We start from the raw sequence: 16,347 nt of genomic DNA, 5'->3' as shown, positions 1-16,347 counted from the left end.
AGCGCCGGCTAGTGAATCAAGCCCTATGTTTTTCTCCTCTCATATCCTCTTACATTATAAAGTGGACCTTGTGGCATGTTTGTATTTTTTTTTTTTTTTCTGAACAACACGATATTTTCGTAATTTCGATACCTGTCTGTAGTTGGTGATTCTTCTGACTCCTTCAGTCACATATTTGAATGTCCTCTTTTTTCCAGGAGATGCTGGTTCTTCTACTGAAGAATTTACCCCTCGGGTGCTATTTCAACATTTATGGGTTTGGCTCCCACTTGGAGTCTTTCTTCCCGTGAGTAGTGCATGCTTGGTTGTTAGCAGTTGGCCTAAGTGACGCCATATTGTGTTGTTGGTATTGAAATAGGAGGGAATCTGTGCCGTCGTGGATTTTGCTGCTGGGGGAGGCAGAGCTTTGGGCTGTAGTTCTGCCTTCATTTTCATCAATCAGCGCTAATCGCCGCCTCTCCCACCGCCCCTCTCAGTGAAAGAAGAGAGGGGCGGGGAGAGGCAGCGATCAATGCCGATTGACTGAAGTAGCTACAGTCCAAAGCTCTGCCTCAACTAGGAAGCACTGCCCAAATCTCAACCCAGGGATTTCGGGAGGTTTAATAGGGATTTCAGCCACAGGGCATCAATGCTAGTGAAGTTAGTAAATATTTGGCGTATTCCGTACGTGTTTATGAATCCGGCAAAACTCTGACAAATGCTTACCATGGTATTAAATATTATTCTTTTTGTTCCTGGTCATCTTCTCCGGGTAATCCTAACCCCCGCCGGCTTGTAACAGACCTTCCCCAAACTTGTAGATACTCACTAAAACTCCTTGAAGCTCCAGTAATGATATCATGTGGGGAGTCCAAACGCTCTGTGGGATAGGTCCCGTAAATCCTAACAAAACCCGGCATAGGTAACTCTGTGTTATTTGTGTTCTCTGTCTTCCCCAAGAAAAAGTGTTGAGTTCACCCAGGAGTCCAGGGAAGAGGCAATGAAGAAGGTCAAAATGATTGAAGCCAACCTTGGTAGAGGAGAAATTCTTAAGCACCTCAAGAAAATCTTCAAAACTCCTGTGATAGCCAGCCATCCACGGCAGGTAAGCAAGGCTGTAGACTCTCTGCTGTTGGGTATCTCAGAGTGAGGCTTAGTGAGCGGACCAGAAAGATGAGGACTTCTGTGGCAACCTCTGAAGACATGCTCCTAGGGTTAGAAGTGTATAAAAGGAGCACAATTGCTCCATTAAAGCCACCAACAACAAAAAATAGTGGCTTCAAGTTGGGACTGCCTCCACTTTATGATCATAGCAGTCTCCTTCGGTGGTCCGAATGTCTATCACTGAACCCCTCAGTGGCTGGATAGTGTACTTGTTAAGGGCTCTGCCTCCGACACAGGAGACCAGGGTTAATATATTTGCTCTTCCCGTTCAGTAAGCCAGCACTTATTTAGAGTGACTGGATGGTGTAATGGTTAAGGGCTCTGCCTCTGACACAGGAGATCTGGGTTCGAATCTTGGCTCTGCCTGTTCAGTAAGCCAGCACCTATTCAGCAGGAGACCTTAGGCAAGACTCCCTAACACTGCTACTGCCTATAGAGCGCGTCCTAGTGGCTGCAGCTCTGGCGCTTTGAGTCCGCCAGGAGAAAAGCGCTATATAAGTGTTTGTCTTTGTCTTTAGTAACACTAAAATGCCTTTCAGAGGTCTCTCAGCACTGCTTGTGTGAAAAAAATGCTTTTGTTTATAAACTGTTGTAATAACGTGTGTCAGCAACTGGGGGGGGGGGGGGGGGGGGACTATATAGATAGGTTTCACTTCTCTGTCACTATTCACAGAGGAATGATTTACTGTTTGTTTCTGCCCTACTTACACACACTGCTTTATCACAGGTTATATGAGAATAGCTGAGGGATTTTTTTTTAGATACAGAGAAGGATCTGAAGAGATGGGGGCTTACTGTATTCCTGATCATGGATGCCCCCCCCCCCCTCCCCATTCACAATGAGCTCCTCCTCCTGGCTCTGCCTACTTTACACTGCCAGGCAGAGAGAGACACACACTGAGCTGCAGCTGATGATGAGTTATGTACACACTATTTGAAGCTATATTTCTGCTTTCTATCATTCTAAAGAGATTCCAATCAGGGCCAGATTTAAGCCAAGAGGTCATCTGACTGTCTATACTAGAGGTTAGGGTCAATGGGCTACCTATACTGGAGGGAGGGAGAAGGGTTCTCTAGCTACCTATACTTGGGGGGTCATCTGGCTACCTAGACTGAAGATGGGCGGCTGCTGACTGTGGCCTTTGGGAGTACAGAGTACAAATCCAGCCCTGATTCCAGTACAGTTTTACTGCTAGTGAGGACTGTCTCTGTATGCTGGATGTGCTGGACACAGTCCTCCATAGAAATGCCCACAGGGAGAATTGTTCTCTGTCATTTTTCCTTCACACCAATGAAACGATGAAAAAAAGCAGTTGTATTGCTATTTGCTAGTAATTACTGGAAATATATGTGGCATTTAGAATTTTAGTTAGTAACTTTGATAGTTGTCCTTTAACCTTTGTGGGACAACGTGAGGTACAGAGCCGGCGCTTCCATAGAGGCAAAGGGGGCAATTGCCCCAGAGTCCAAGGTGCCACTCCTCCCCTCCAGCTAGGGTGACCCAAGACGGCGGGGATGCTGTGTGTTTACATTAAATAGTGTGCAGTACTGGAGGGGAAAAAACACAAAGACAACGGGAGCCCAAATGGTGTAGTACGTCACAAGTAATGAGTATTTAAAGAAATACTTCTAAAAAAGGGTAATCACAAAGGTGGGTTGCACAAGGGGCAACCGACCGCTTCAAGCAGGTGGAGTGTCTTAAACCTGACTCCACTCAGATATACCAGCAGTCCTGCGTCTGGTCGCTCTCTTAGCAAAAAGATCCTGCGTACCTTGATTACCATAGGTGGTGGAATTCCACCCTGGTTCAGGCGCGCAAGGCTCCCCTCCAAGAATGGCGGAGGGAGTAAGGCACAGAAGAAGGTAAAGAGGCACCCAATGTATATAAAACACTCTAAAATCGATAAAATAAAAAAGATGAGGTGGCTTATCTCACAGACGACAAACTCACTTTAGGTAAGGAAGTTTAATTAAAGAATAAGCACAGGCAACGCACCTCGTGGGACCACGCCCACTACCCCGGCCAAATAAAAGTGCCGTTGTGGTCTATCAACCGCATTTGAGGCGCCCCAAAATAGGAATAGGAGGAAATGAACAATGGGAACCCCAAAAATGCTTTTTAGGGGACATTTGATGGACACCTAATGATATTGTGTGATGGGTGAATTGAATCGGGCCTGGCAGTCAACTCAGGGGCCCTGGGGGTGATTTGGTTGGTAATGGGAACGTCGGGGGGCCGCCCAAGTTACTTTTGCCCCAGGGCCTCATTGTAGCTAGAACCGGCCTTAGTGAGGTAAAACCAGTCTCTGACTAGGACATAGCTTTTACCTGATGACAGCTGAGCTCCATGCCCCGGTAAGGAGCCAATCACATTGGCTTCTGACTCTGTGATCACTGAGCCAGTCAAAGTGTTCGCTCTGGTCTTTAAAGGGAACCTGAGGTGAGAGAGATATGGAGGCTGACCTGTTTATTTTACTTTTAAATAATGCACATTGCCTGGCTGTCCTGCTGACCCTCTGCCTCTAATTTTTATTTTTTGTATTCCCTTAAAGTGATCTGAAAGCCAGCATGTCTACTTTGCTCTAAAAGATTCCTCACAGCTTGAAAGTTACTATCCCAAAAAAAATTTCAGCAGAATATCACTGAAATTGTTAAACAAAGCACTTTGTCTTCAGCTTCAAATCTGCATCTAAACTGGAGATAACAGTATATTTGTTTGCATTCCAATGTTGATACATGTGTGTAAACACAGTGTAACAAGTGAAAAGGAGCTCTCTGTGAAGCTCTCTGTGCTTCAAGCACACAAACAGATCAGAAAAGCTCATTAGAAGATGTTAATATATAATAAAAAGCAGTTTGATTAAAATGCAATGGCAGGTTTCAGGGCAGGATAAACTACACTTTGGAAGATTTGTAAACAGACAATATTACTTATGCACAAAAGCAAATATGATAACTATGAGTGATAAAAAGTAGGAAAACACATTTTTATTGAATGTTATGTCAGCGTTTCAGACCACTTTTAGGCTACTTTCCCACCAATACGTTGCGTTTTAGGGGTCGTTATGGTCGCATAACGTGCCCCTAACGCAACGCGTGGTGGTGTTGAAGTAGGACGTCAGATTGAGCTGTGTTATGCAGCTCTCAAAACAGCCGCTCCAAGTTAGTGATAGGAAGTCCGGATCTTTTTAAGGATTCGGATCATTTGAATAGGATCATTGAAAAGATCCGGATCTTTGAACCAAATCATTTGAATCATTTTACTAGGGAAGCAGACTGGGTGAAATGACTAGCAGGACAGGACTTTCCCTGCACTGTACATTCTGTATGTTCCTGTTTCTTCCAGACAGACATCCTGTGAACCGAATCTTTCATTGTGATAATCCGGATGATTCGACTCACAAAAAGATCCGGATCAAATGAACGATTCATTCATGATCTGGACAACACTACAAACCTACCAGGAGTCACCACAGTGCAGTGAATATTAATTAGCCATGTGGCTGGCCGCAGAGGAGGAGGGGAGACCTCCTCCTCCAGCATTACTGAGCATGTGCAAGCAGTCTAACGTGGCTTAGCCTAGTATAACGTACAGCATGCAGCACTTTGTTTAAACGTGCTGCGTTACTATGTGATGCAACGTGTGCACTGTGAACAAGCATATTGATTTATCCTTGCTGTGAGTTAGGCTGCGTTACTGGCTGCTGTAACGTGGAACTTTAACGTGCCACTGTGAAACCAGCCTTAAAGAAACCCGAGGTGTGAGACCTATAGAGGCTGCCATCTTTAATTCCTTTTAAGCAAAACCAGTTGCGCGGCTGTCCTGCTGATCTTTCTGGCTAGTAGGGTCTAAATCACACACCTGAAACAGGCATGCAGATAATCTTGTCACATTAGTCATAGATATCTGATCTGCATGCTTGTTCAAGGTCTATGGCTTAAAGTGTACCCGAGAGGGCAAAATACAAATATTTTATATGCAGACTGCCGCGACTGAGCCAGATTACCAGAGTCGCGCCAGTCTGGGTATAAAGTATTTGTATTTTGCCATCTCAGGTACACTTGTATCAGATATCTATGACTAATGTGACAAGATTAGCTGCATGCTTGTTTCAGGTGTGCGATTTAGACCCTACTGACCAGGAAAATCAGCAGGACTGCCAGGCAACTGGTATTGTTTAAAGGAATTAAATATGGCAGCCTCCATAGGTCTCACACCTCAAGTTCCTTTTTAAGGGGTCCAGAACAGTGCGGCCCCCGAGAGGTTTAGGGGTTACGTATTTATTGTGTTTGTTGTGATTTTGCGAGCAAATAGTTGCTATGACGCGCCTGTCCTCTTCTCTGTGTCCTCCTTAGATCTTCCTCTTCACAAGTGTAGGAGTTGAGAACGACAAGCAAGTGATTGCAGAAGTTCAGAAGAATGCTCATAAGCATCAGTAAATATAAAAACCCCACCCCTTCTTTTTTTTACGGGTTAAATTCTACAGCAATCATAGCCGCGTACCTTCACTTTGCCTCTGTGAAGTCTCACTCCTCAGACTCCTTAGAACTCACTTCCTGCTTATAGTTTGGCAGCAGGTGAGCTCTTTCCTACTCATGCTTTGCAGTTCGTACAGCGCTGCAATCAGCATGTGACACGGCTGTCCCCCTGGGGCAGAAGAGAGCGATCGGCTCTCATAGGCGGAAGCCTATGACAGCCGATCGCCAGGATTGGCTGGCTGGGGGGGGAGGGGGGGGTTATAAAAAAAAAAAAAAAAAAGATATATAGTAAAAAATATCAAAAAGAATATAAAAAAAACCAACATAAATATTTAACCCCACCAACAGAGAGCTCTGTTGGTGGGGAAAAAAAGGGGGGGGGGGGGGGGAATTACTTGTGTGCTGTGTTGTGCGGGCCAGCAGCTTGGCCTTAAAGCTGCAGTGGCCAATTAACAGAAAAAAGGCCTGGTCTTTTGGGGTGTTTACCACTGCGGTCCTCAAGAGGTTAAAGAGAGTCTGAAGCGAAAATGAATCCAGCTTTTTACCTGCTATTTTGTTTAAGCCATATAAGGAGATGTGAAACGCCACATTCCCGCAGCAAAATGAGGGCTTTATACCCCCAAATCCCCGGGTTAAGATCCAGGGAGCGCTTCCTGAAAGAGGCAGAGCTTAGCGATGTAGCTCTGCCTCTAATGAAGTCAATCGCCGCCTCTCCCGCCCCTCTCAATCTTCCTTCACAGAGAGGGGCGGGGAGAGGCAGAGATACGGGCGTACAATAATACAATACAATAACATTTGTAAAGCGCTTTTCTCCCATAGGACTCAAAGCGCATAGCTGTGTCTCAGATTAATACAGGGTTTCAGGCTGGGTTGTGTTACAGAGGAGATAGTCAGATGTTCATGAATGCCAGACTGAAAAGGTAGGTTTTCAGTTTAGACTTAAATGCTTCCAGGGATGGGGCTGTCCTGATTGGGTGTGGCAGGGAGTTCCAAAGTGTAGGGGCAGCATGACAAAAGGCTCTGTCTCCAAAGGTTTTGAGGTGGACTCTGGGGGTGACCAAGGTGTTACATCCTTTTGATCTAAGATTGTGGGGGGTGTGATGTAGTTGCAACAAGTCCTTCAGGTATCCAGGGCCCAGATTGTGCAAGGATTTGAATGTCAGTAAGCCAATCTTAAACAGAATTCTCCATTTTATCGGTAGCCAGTGGAGTGAGCTCAGGGTTGGTGTTATGTGGCAATGGCGGGGTTGGCACGTTATCAGCCTTGCGGCGGTATTCTGTACTAATTGCAGGCGGCGTAAGTCTTTCTTATGCAGGCCTGTGTAGAGGACGTTGCAGTAGTCTAACTTTGATGTGACGAAGGCATGAACTAGGGTTGGAAGATCCTCTGAAGGAATTAGGTGTTTAATCCTTGCAATATTCCTTAGGTGAAAGAAGGAATGTTTCACAACAGCTGAGATTTGATTCCTGAAGCTTAATTTCCCATCAATCAGTACTCCCAGGCTGCGCACACAGTCTGAGTTGTTCAGGTCTGAGCTCCCTATCCTTAGCGGTGTTGGTTGAGACTGGAGCTGCTTTGCTGTTGAGCCCTGGCCCTCGATAACAAGAACCTCAGTTTTGTCAGCATTAAGTTTTAGCCAATTATTATTCATCCACTCCTGAAGCATTAGAGGCAGAGCTACAGCTCAAAGCTCTGCCTCCCCGGGCAGCAAAATCCACAACTTTGAAAGTCATGGATGTTTGCCCCAGGATTTGGGGGGCATAAAGCCCTCATTTTGCCGTGGCAGCGCAGTGTTTCACTTCTCCTCATGCGGCTTAAACATAATAGCAGGTAAAAAGCTGGAAATATTCTCGCTTCAGAGTCTCTTTAAAGTAAATCAGAGGTGAGATCATTAAAAGAGTTGCTACTTACCCGGGGCTTCCTTAAGCCCCATAAGTACTGCCGCGTCCCACGCTGTCCTCCCTAGTGCCTCTGTTCTTCTGCTTGCGGTCCCGGTAACTGGCTTAGCCGCGCCAGTTGGGCTCTTATGCGCATGTGCAGAAGGGCCAGTTACCGGGACCGCTAGCAGAAGAACGGAGGCATTCGGGAGAACGGCGTGGGACGCGGCGGTGCTTATGGGGCTGGAGGAAGCCCCGGGTAAGTAGCAGATCTTTGAACCACTTAATGACAACTGGACGTTTATAAACGTCCAGTGTATTTGTGGAGAGTGCACCATCAGTTTGCTACTAAGTGAGGCACACATCATTTGAACCATGACGAGTTGTAGAATACATTTTGGTGGGTCTTGCAGCTGGACACACGTCACACAAAAAATAGGTACGGACAAACTCAATCCAACATAAAAAAGTCATTTTCAAAATCATGATCAAATTTGAGAACGTTTTAGCAAAACTACAAGAGACATGTGTGGTAATATTTAAACCGTGATAAGCAGTAGAACAGAGTTTAGAGGGTTTTAGGGTTGAGGCCCATATCTTGTGTATTCTTTTTAGTCACAAAGTGAAACAAAGGCAATTACATTTTTGCACATTCTGTACCAAAATAAAAGACTTATAAAATTAAAACAAAGTGACAGAATATGGAAGAAACAACATATACTGTATTGTTACCTTAGGAACTTGGATTTTTAAATATGTATGCCATGAGGGTATATTACTAATTATCAATATTATACAATGAGAAAACAAAAAACACCTTTATTTCCAAAAACAATATTGTCACCATACATTGTGTAAGGAACATAATCTAAACGTTGTTATAACCAGGATGAATAAGCAAATTAAATTTGTGGGTTTAACTTATAGTTAGCACTGTTTATTGTAAAGCTATAATGGATATACATGGAGAAATAGTGTGTTTTTCTGTTTTTTATAGTTGCCCCCAGTATAGGTAGCAACTATACCTGGCTAACCTATTCAGGAGGCACCTATACTTGGCTATCTATACTGGGGGCACCTATAGCTGGCTACCTATTTTGGGGCAACTATACCTGGCTACAGGCCCGGCCCTGGACTTTTTGCCGCCTGAGGCGATCTTAAAAAAAAAATCGCCGCCCCTCCCCCCCCCCCCCAAGCCGTGTGTGTGGGGGGGGCCGCCTGAGCTGGAGGGGATAGCGGGCAGGAAGGGGGTATTGGGCCTAGCGGCGGGGAGGGGGGTCGGACCCCCCCCTCCCTCGCCTGGGTCCCCCGTCCTCCGCTCTCCTCCAGCTTTAAAAGTGACGTCGCTGGCTGCGGCATAGCAGGAAGTGACGTCTGTGGAGCGCAGGCTCGGGCTGGAACGAGGAAGAGGTGAGTGATCCCTGCCCGTTGCCTCTTACAATGTAGCTAGCTGCAGCCAGCGACGTCACTTTTAAAGCTGGAGGGGAGCGGAGGACGGGGGACCCAGGCGAGGGAGGGGGGGGTCCGACCCCCCTCCCCGCCGCTAGGCCCAATACCCCCTTCCTGCCCGCTATCCCCTCCAGCTCGGGCGGCCCCCCCACACACACGGATGGGCGGGTGCCGCCCCCCCAGAAGTGCCGCCTGAGGCAAAAGTTTCACCCCGCCTCATGGGCGGGCCGGCCCTGCCTGGCTACCTATACTTGACTATCTATACTGGGGGAACCTATAGCTGGCTACCTATTTAAGGGAAAGCTATACCTGACTACCTATACTGGGGCCACCTATAGCTGGCAACCTATACTGGGGACAACTGTACTATACACACTTACTATAGTAATTATAATTCATGTCCAAATCCTGTTTTCCGGAAATTGAGATCGCCGTACATGTAATGTCTTTCAATGTCATCATGTCACAGGTCACATTTTCCTGCATTCGAATGCATTCGGGTGGCAGGTCTTCTTGGCGTTTCAATAAATGTAATTCTTCTTGTTCTTCCCTGGCAGGTTTTTCACATTCCAGATTGGTGAAGGAACTGGCTCATATTTCATTCACATGGCCCGGGCAGAAGGTATAACAGCCGAGTTTATCTCCGAGAAAGACCACATGCAGCCCAAGGTGAGATAAGTCCACGAATGGAAACACGTGGAACACTAACTAAAATACATTCTTACATAGTAAGCCACTGTCTAAAAATACATGTTATATGAGTAACCCGGTAGTATCCAATGGCTGCATAATGACATCTATGTGGGATCATGGGATCAATCTGTGTTGGTGTGGGGTTTGGTTATGTGGGTGTAACTCTCTTACCTGCTAATGGTTCCAGCGAGAGCTCAGGCAGCACCGGGCTGCTGCAGGAAGCTTCCTCTTCCAATTTCTGCAGCAGCATCCCCAGCACCCCTGCGGCTGTGACTCAGCATGTACGTTCCTCCCAGGGGACGTGCCCTGGGATTAATATTCAGAAAAGTGGGTGGAGCCTAAAAAAGCCAATCAAAATCACCTATTGATTTTCAAAGGGAATATTAAAATTGCTGCCATTCTTGCACTGTTAATGGCACCTGGTACAGTTAGTTATTGGGGTTCAAATTCAGAAAATGGGAAAGAGCCACGAACAGTTTCATTTCTTGGGAAAATACAAATTATTGACGCCAAGGACCCCAAAGCTCACAAACTTAGTCATTGAGTGACTGTATGTCCAGGTTACAAAAAGTGGGCGGAGCCAAAAACAAATTTCACTGGGAAAATGTAGACTGCAGCCCTTCATCACTGTTTATGGCAGGATTCTCAAACTTTGCCCAGCTGGCCACTGGGTGACTGAGATTAATGTTCAGGGAAGTGGGTGGAGCCTACAACAGCCAATCAAAATTCACCTTTTGATTTTCAAGGAGAATATTTAAATTGCTGCCATTTTTACACTGGTAATAGCAGATGCCTCAAACCTGTTACAGTTAGTCATTGGGTGACTGGGGTTCAAATGCTGGAGAGGGGCACAGCCACAAACAGCCAATCTGATGTGTTTAATTTCTATGGGAATATACAAATCATTGATGCTAAAGACCCCAAAGCTCACAGACTTGGTCATTGAGGGTTAGAAAAAGTGGGCAATTCATTCAGCTGTCATTCCTAATTGTGTATGAAGCAGAAAGAAATAAGAAAAGGGGATACATAGCAGTGACTGCAAGCCAGATAACTAGATATTAAGGTGTTGGGGAGGTTGTGGGCCCTGTGGCCCTCTTAGTCTAATAGCAATCCGTGTGTGACAGCTGATGTGGGAGGGATGGAGGGGAGGGGCGCACTTTGGTGTCTCAGCCTTGGGTGCTGGAGGACCTTGTCCCTGCTCTGGAGCTAGTTGTAGATAAAAAGAACCCCCAGCATGCAACTGTTTGGCACTGACTACCAAAGGGCCAGTGTTCCTTAAGTATGTAGATTTCAGTGAATGTTATATAGTAAATGAAGAGAATTCTGTTCCTGGTGGGGGCCATGTCTTTTGTCCACAGTTTAGGCTAAATCCTGATGTCAATGGAAGTAGAGAGCAGATGAATCTTCAGCACTCTTAGGATAACAGCAAGGGTCTGGACTTGACCATAATCAGCATATGATTGTAACAATTAAATCCCCTTTCGAAGCGTGCACAGGCTGATGATTGTAGACATATAGATGTAGAATGGAGAGATAGAGAGGAGCCAGCACTGCTAATGGGGTAATTTATTTCAGCAGATAAAAACAGTGACACTTACAATCAGCGTGGTCGGATGCAGAGCGGGAGGGTGGGCGCCAGGTCTATGTCCCCCTGCGGACGTCCGTTTCGCGCTACAAGCGCTTGTTCACCGCAATGGGGAAGAGTAATGGAGGCGGGCAGCGTCAGCGTGGGTTACATACCCACGTAGCCGCGGCACTTCCGCCTACGTCAGCTTGCCACACCTCTAGTTTCTATGGTGACCCAAGACGCCCACCTCTTCCGTATAGAGACAGAAAGCGTCTATGTATCTAAGCAATGGGGGACCAGCGCGGCGGCGTCATGCGCCGAACCAATCAGAATCCAGCTCAGGTGCAAAAATGTAAACAAAGCGCGGACGGCTACACCCGCATTCGTAAATGAACGCCTACTGTATTAGAGGCAAGTTGAGCAAGGACAGTGACCGGGCGCACTAAGGCGTCGCCGCGCCGGGACCCCATCCAGACACGTCGGCACAAAGAAACATAAAAACAAGTTGAGGCGAAGCCCAAGGAGGGAGAGGGAAGGGAGACAAAAGGACCAATAAAGGGCACAGGTATTCAAAAGGAAGATGGGATGCCCACAAGGGTGAGAGCAGAGTAGTAGCTGCATATGATGGAGACCCAGATACAGCCAGAGGCCCAAGAGGTCCCCAGAGGGAAGAAGGGAGGAAAAACGTGCACAAGGGAACACAGCTGCACATGTATGCGCAGGTAGAAAACTGCGCAGGCATGTGCAGCAGAAAAGAGAAGGTAGGCGAGCGACAGCAAAAGGGCCCAAAAAGCCAGGAACTCAAGAGTCCCAGAAGGTGCGAATATAGAGTCCCACATGTGTCCCAACCAAATCTCGAATATTCAGGGGCACATGTGGGAAAGTGATCAGAAGCAGAGGACTGCAAAAGTCTCCAACAGAAGGGACTCAACTTTTCCATTACCCAGAGATTCGACCCGGTACAATTCGAAATCGACCTTTATAAGGGAATTAGACAGTTGAACATCAGGCATTTTTATGCACGAAAAGATCAACCACAAGATAATCCCTGTCCGCCTGTTGGCCCGCTAGGCTTCATTGCCCCTGACCTCAAGAAAGAGTCTCAACATCCAGAGGATGATACCCTTAGGAACCTGCTGGATCTATTAGAGGACAACGACAATACCATAAGAAGCCCTATGTCTCTGCCAACTAATCAAGATACGTTTAGACCATGTAAATCCATTTCCCCCTTTCCAACTATTCCAGGGTCTAGCATAGACAGCTTTCAGAGAATTGTCCTAAGGGAAACGAAATCCTTGGTTTATAGGGAGGAGTCTACCAATCTGACGCACGGTGAAATGTTTGCTCTCAAATGGCTAAAAACAAGGGACGACTTGATTCTAAAGCGGGCAGATAAGGGAGGGACACAGTGGGAGACATGGCAGCGCTTTCAAACAACCTCATACCTGAATGATTTAACTGCAATGGTGAGCAGAGCTCCAGAAACTGGACTAAATTACACACCCAGCATACACTGCAGGCAAAGAGAGGGAGGGGGAATTAGTGATTAAGCTGCATCAGTGGGCAGAGCTCCAGAAACTGGACTATATTACACACCCTGCATCACTATAGACCAAGGGGGGTGTTAGCTTCAGTGATAATTAGTGCACAAATTATGACCTAATAGACTTCCCCACGGCGGTGACGTACCCCCTTGGGGAAGACCTACCTCTAACCTAGCAATAAAAACATAATTCCTCGTGCTGCTATTCATAAATGGTATACACATTTCATAAGACAAGCAAAACAGACAAATGATAAGCGCTCAAGGATGCACCTGAATTGTAAGCCATCAGCAGCAATGCAGAGCCCCCTAGGGCTGAATACATGCCTCTAATGCAAAACAGATGCAAAATTATGTGCTAACTCTAATCTAAAAATTTGAGAGTGAATTTAAAACAGTGAAGGCAGCTAGCCACTAGTATACTTACATTTAAGTTTGCACAGTGGGAGACATGGCAGCGCTTTCAAACAACCTCATACCTGAATGATTTAACTGCAATGGTGAGCAGAGCTCCAGAAACTGGACTAAATTACACACCCAGCATACACTGCAGGCAAAGAGAGGGAGGGGGAATTAGTGATTAAGCTGCATCAGTGGGCAGAGCTCCAGAAACTGGACTATATTACACACCCTGCATCACTATAGACCAAGGGGGGGTGTTAGCTTCAGTGATAATTAGTGCACAAATTATGACCTAATAGACTTCCCCACGGCGGTGACGTACCCCCTTGGGGAAGACCTACCTCTAACCTAGCAATAAAAACATAATTCCTCGTGCTGCTATTCATAAATGGTATACACATTTCATAAGACAAGCAAAACAGACAAATGATAAGCGCTCAAGGATGCACCTGAATTGTAAGCCATCAGCAGCAATGCAGAGCCCCCTAGGGCTGAATACATGCCTCTAATGAAAAACAGATGCAAAATTTAGCGCTTATCATTTGTCTGTTTTGCAGATAAGGGAGGGAATTTGGTCCTTATGACCAGGACTCAATATGAGGAAGAAGCAATGAGGCAACTATTAGACACTACAACATACCAACTGCTGACTAGCAATCCCACCTGGAGGTACAGATCAGCCTTACGATCTTTGCTACGCAAAGGAGTTGAACTAGGTTTCCTCACTAAGAGTAGTTCCCTTGTGCACGTTTTTCCTCCCTTCTTCCCTCTGGGGACCTCTTGGGCCTCTGGCTGTATCTGGGTCTCCATCATATGCAGCTACTACTCTGCTCTCACCCTTGTGGGCATCCCATCTTCCTTTTGAATACCTGTGCCCTTTATTGGTCCTTTTGTCTCCCTTCCCTCTCCCTCCTTGGGCTTCGCCTCAACTTGTTTTTATGTTTCTTTGTGCCGACGTGTCTGGATGGGGTCCCGGCGCGGCGACGCCTTAGTGCGCCCGGTCACTGTCCTTGCTCAACTTGCCTCTAATACAGTAGGCGTTCATTTACGAATGCGGGTGTAGCCGTCCGCGCTTTGTTTACATTTTTGCACCTGAGCTGGATTCTGATTGGTTCGGCGCATGACGCCGCCGCGCTGGTCCCCCATTGCTTAGATACATAGACGCTTTCTGTCTCTATACGGAAGAGGTGGGCGTCTTGGGTCACCATAGAAACTAGAGGTGTGGCAAGCTGACGTAGGCGGAAGTGCCGCGGCTACGTGGGTATGTAACCCACGCTGACGCTGCCCGCCTCCATTACTCTTCCCCATTGCGGTGAACAAGCGCTTGTAGCGCGAAACGGACGTCCGCAGGGGGACATAGACCTGGCGCCCACCCTCCCGCTCTGCATCCGACCACGCTGATTGTAAGTGTCACTGTTTTTATCTGCTGAAATAAATTACCCCATTAGCAGTGCTGGCTCCTCTCTATCTCTCCATTCTAAATCCTGATGTCATTTCTGCCCTTAACTTTTTTTTCTTTTCTCCTCCAATCACTGAGTCACCTCAGCCTTGCTTGTAAACACAAGTGAGCAGGGGATCATGTTTCAGATAGGCAGCTAGGCAGGGAAATAAATGGAAGAGGAGGAATATATCTATATATATGTTACGGCCAGAACCCGAAGTTTGGCCACTTCTAGTTCTGGCCGGCCACTTCGGGTTCTGGCCGGCCAATGTGCGAAGTGGCCGCTGCGCAGCGTCCAATGTGAGGAATGAAATGATTCATGTAAAATGAATGTATCGTCTGGCCGCAGCGCAGCGGCCAAATGTATCGCAACCTAGTTCATTTAATGATATTAAGCCGGCGGCAATGAAACAGATGAAGCCGCCGGCTTTTGCTCCGCCTCTCTCTAATCCACACCCTCCCCCGCCTCTCTCTCCGTTTCTTATGGCTAGCCGGCGGGGACACGCGTGTCCGAGAGTCGTTCGTCGCGCCAGGGAAAGCAGAGCGGGGAGGCTGCAGACATTGCTTCTGCCAGCACCCGCTCTGCAAGAACGGCAGGCTTCCCTGCCGCAACGAACGACTCCGGAGGGGACACGCGTGTCCCCACCGGCTGCCAATAGTAAGAGAAGGAGAGAGAGGCAGAGCAAAAGCCGGCGGCTTCATGTTTCATTGCCGCCGGCTTAATGTCATTAACCATCTTAGCGGTATGGACGAGCTCAGCTCGTCCATCACCGCCGATGGCTGCCGCTCAGGCCCTGCTGGGCCGATTTTGTTCAAATAAAGAGCAGCACACGCAGCCGGCACTTTGCCAGCCGCGTGTGCTGCCCGATCGCCGCCGCTCTGCGGCGATTCGCCGCGAGCAGCGGCGAAAGAGGGTCCCCCCAGCCGCCTGAGCCCAGCGTAGCCGGAACAAAAAGTTCCGGCCAGCGCTAAGGGCTGGATCGGAGGCGGCTGACGTCAGGACGTCGGCTGACGTCCATGACGTCACTCCGCTCGTCGCTATGGCGACGATCTAAACAAAACAAGGAAGGCCGCTTATTGCGGCCTTCCTTGTTTATTCTGGGCGCCGGAGGCGATCGGAAGAACGCCTCCGGAGCGCCCTCTAGTGGGCTTTCATGCAGCCAACTTTCAGTTGGCTGCATGAAATAGTTTTTTTTTAATTTAAAAAAAACCCTCCCGCAGCCGCCCTGGCGATCTTAATAGAACGCCAGGGTGGTTAAATGAACTAGGTTGCGATACATTTGCCCGCTGCGCTGCGGCCAGAAGATACATTCAATTTTACATGAATCATTCCATTCCTCACATTGGCCGCAGCACAGCGGCCACTTCGCACATTGGCTGGCCAGAACCCGAAGTGGCCAAACTTCGGGTTCTGGCCGTAACATATATATAAAATTGTGTGTGTGTGTGTGTGTGTATGTGCCACGATCACTCGAAAACTGCTTGACCGATTTGAACGAAACTTGGTACACAGATCCCTTACTACCTGGGATGATATGTTCTGGGGGTCTTGCGTCCCTCCTGAACACTTGGACGGAGCTACAAACAGCAAATCAGATTTTATCCATTCATGTCAATAGAAAAAATGGAAAAGGCTGCCATTCTCACAGAACTCAAGCCAGAGTCCCCACACCTGGCACAGTTGGTCACTTGGTGACCGAGGCTACAAATCCAGGAAAAGTGGGCGGAGCATAAAGCAGCCAATCAAAT

The 16,347-nt window shown here is 47.4% G+C and overlaps 1 protein-coding gene across 1 annotated transcript in view; it reads left to right on the top strand.

Annotated features, from left to right (window-relative positions):
- The window catches only part of LOC137560938 (von Willebrand factor A domain-containing protein 5A-like), a 178,610-nt gene that overhangs the window by 58,212 nt on the left and 104,051 nt on the right, over window positions 1–16,347 (top strand). The window contains exons 10-13 of the mRNA XM_068272130.1: window positions 198–286; window positions 940–1,084; window positions 5,500–5,579; window positions 9,507–9,618. Of these exons, the coding sequence (XP_068128231.1) occupies window positions 198–286; window positions 940–1,084; window positions 5,500–5,579; window positions 9,507–9,618 (426 nt within the window). The remainder of the gene's footprint in view (window positions 1–197; window positions 287–939; window positions 1,085–5,499; window positions 5,580–9,506; window positions 9,619–16,347) is intronic.

Source organism: Hyperolius riggenbachi, chromosome 1 (genome assembly GCF_040937935.1).
Source record: "Hyperolius riggenbachi isolate aHypRig1 chromosome 1, aHypRig1.pri, whole genome shotgun sequence".
In the NCBI taxonomy this organism is placed as follows: Eukaryota; Metazoa; Chordata; class Amphibia; order Anura; family Hyperoliidae; genus Hyperolius; species Hyperolius riggenbachi.
This window is presented reverse-complemented; position numbering and strand designations above follow the sequence as displayed.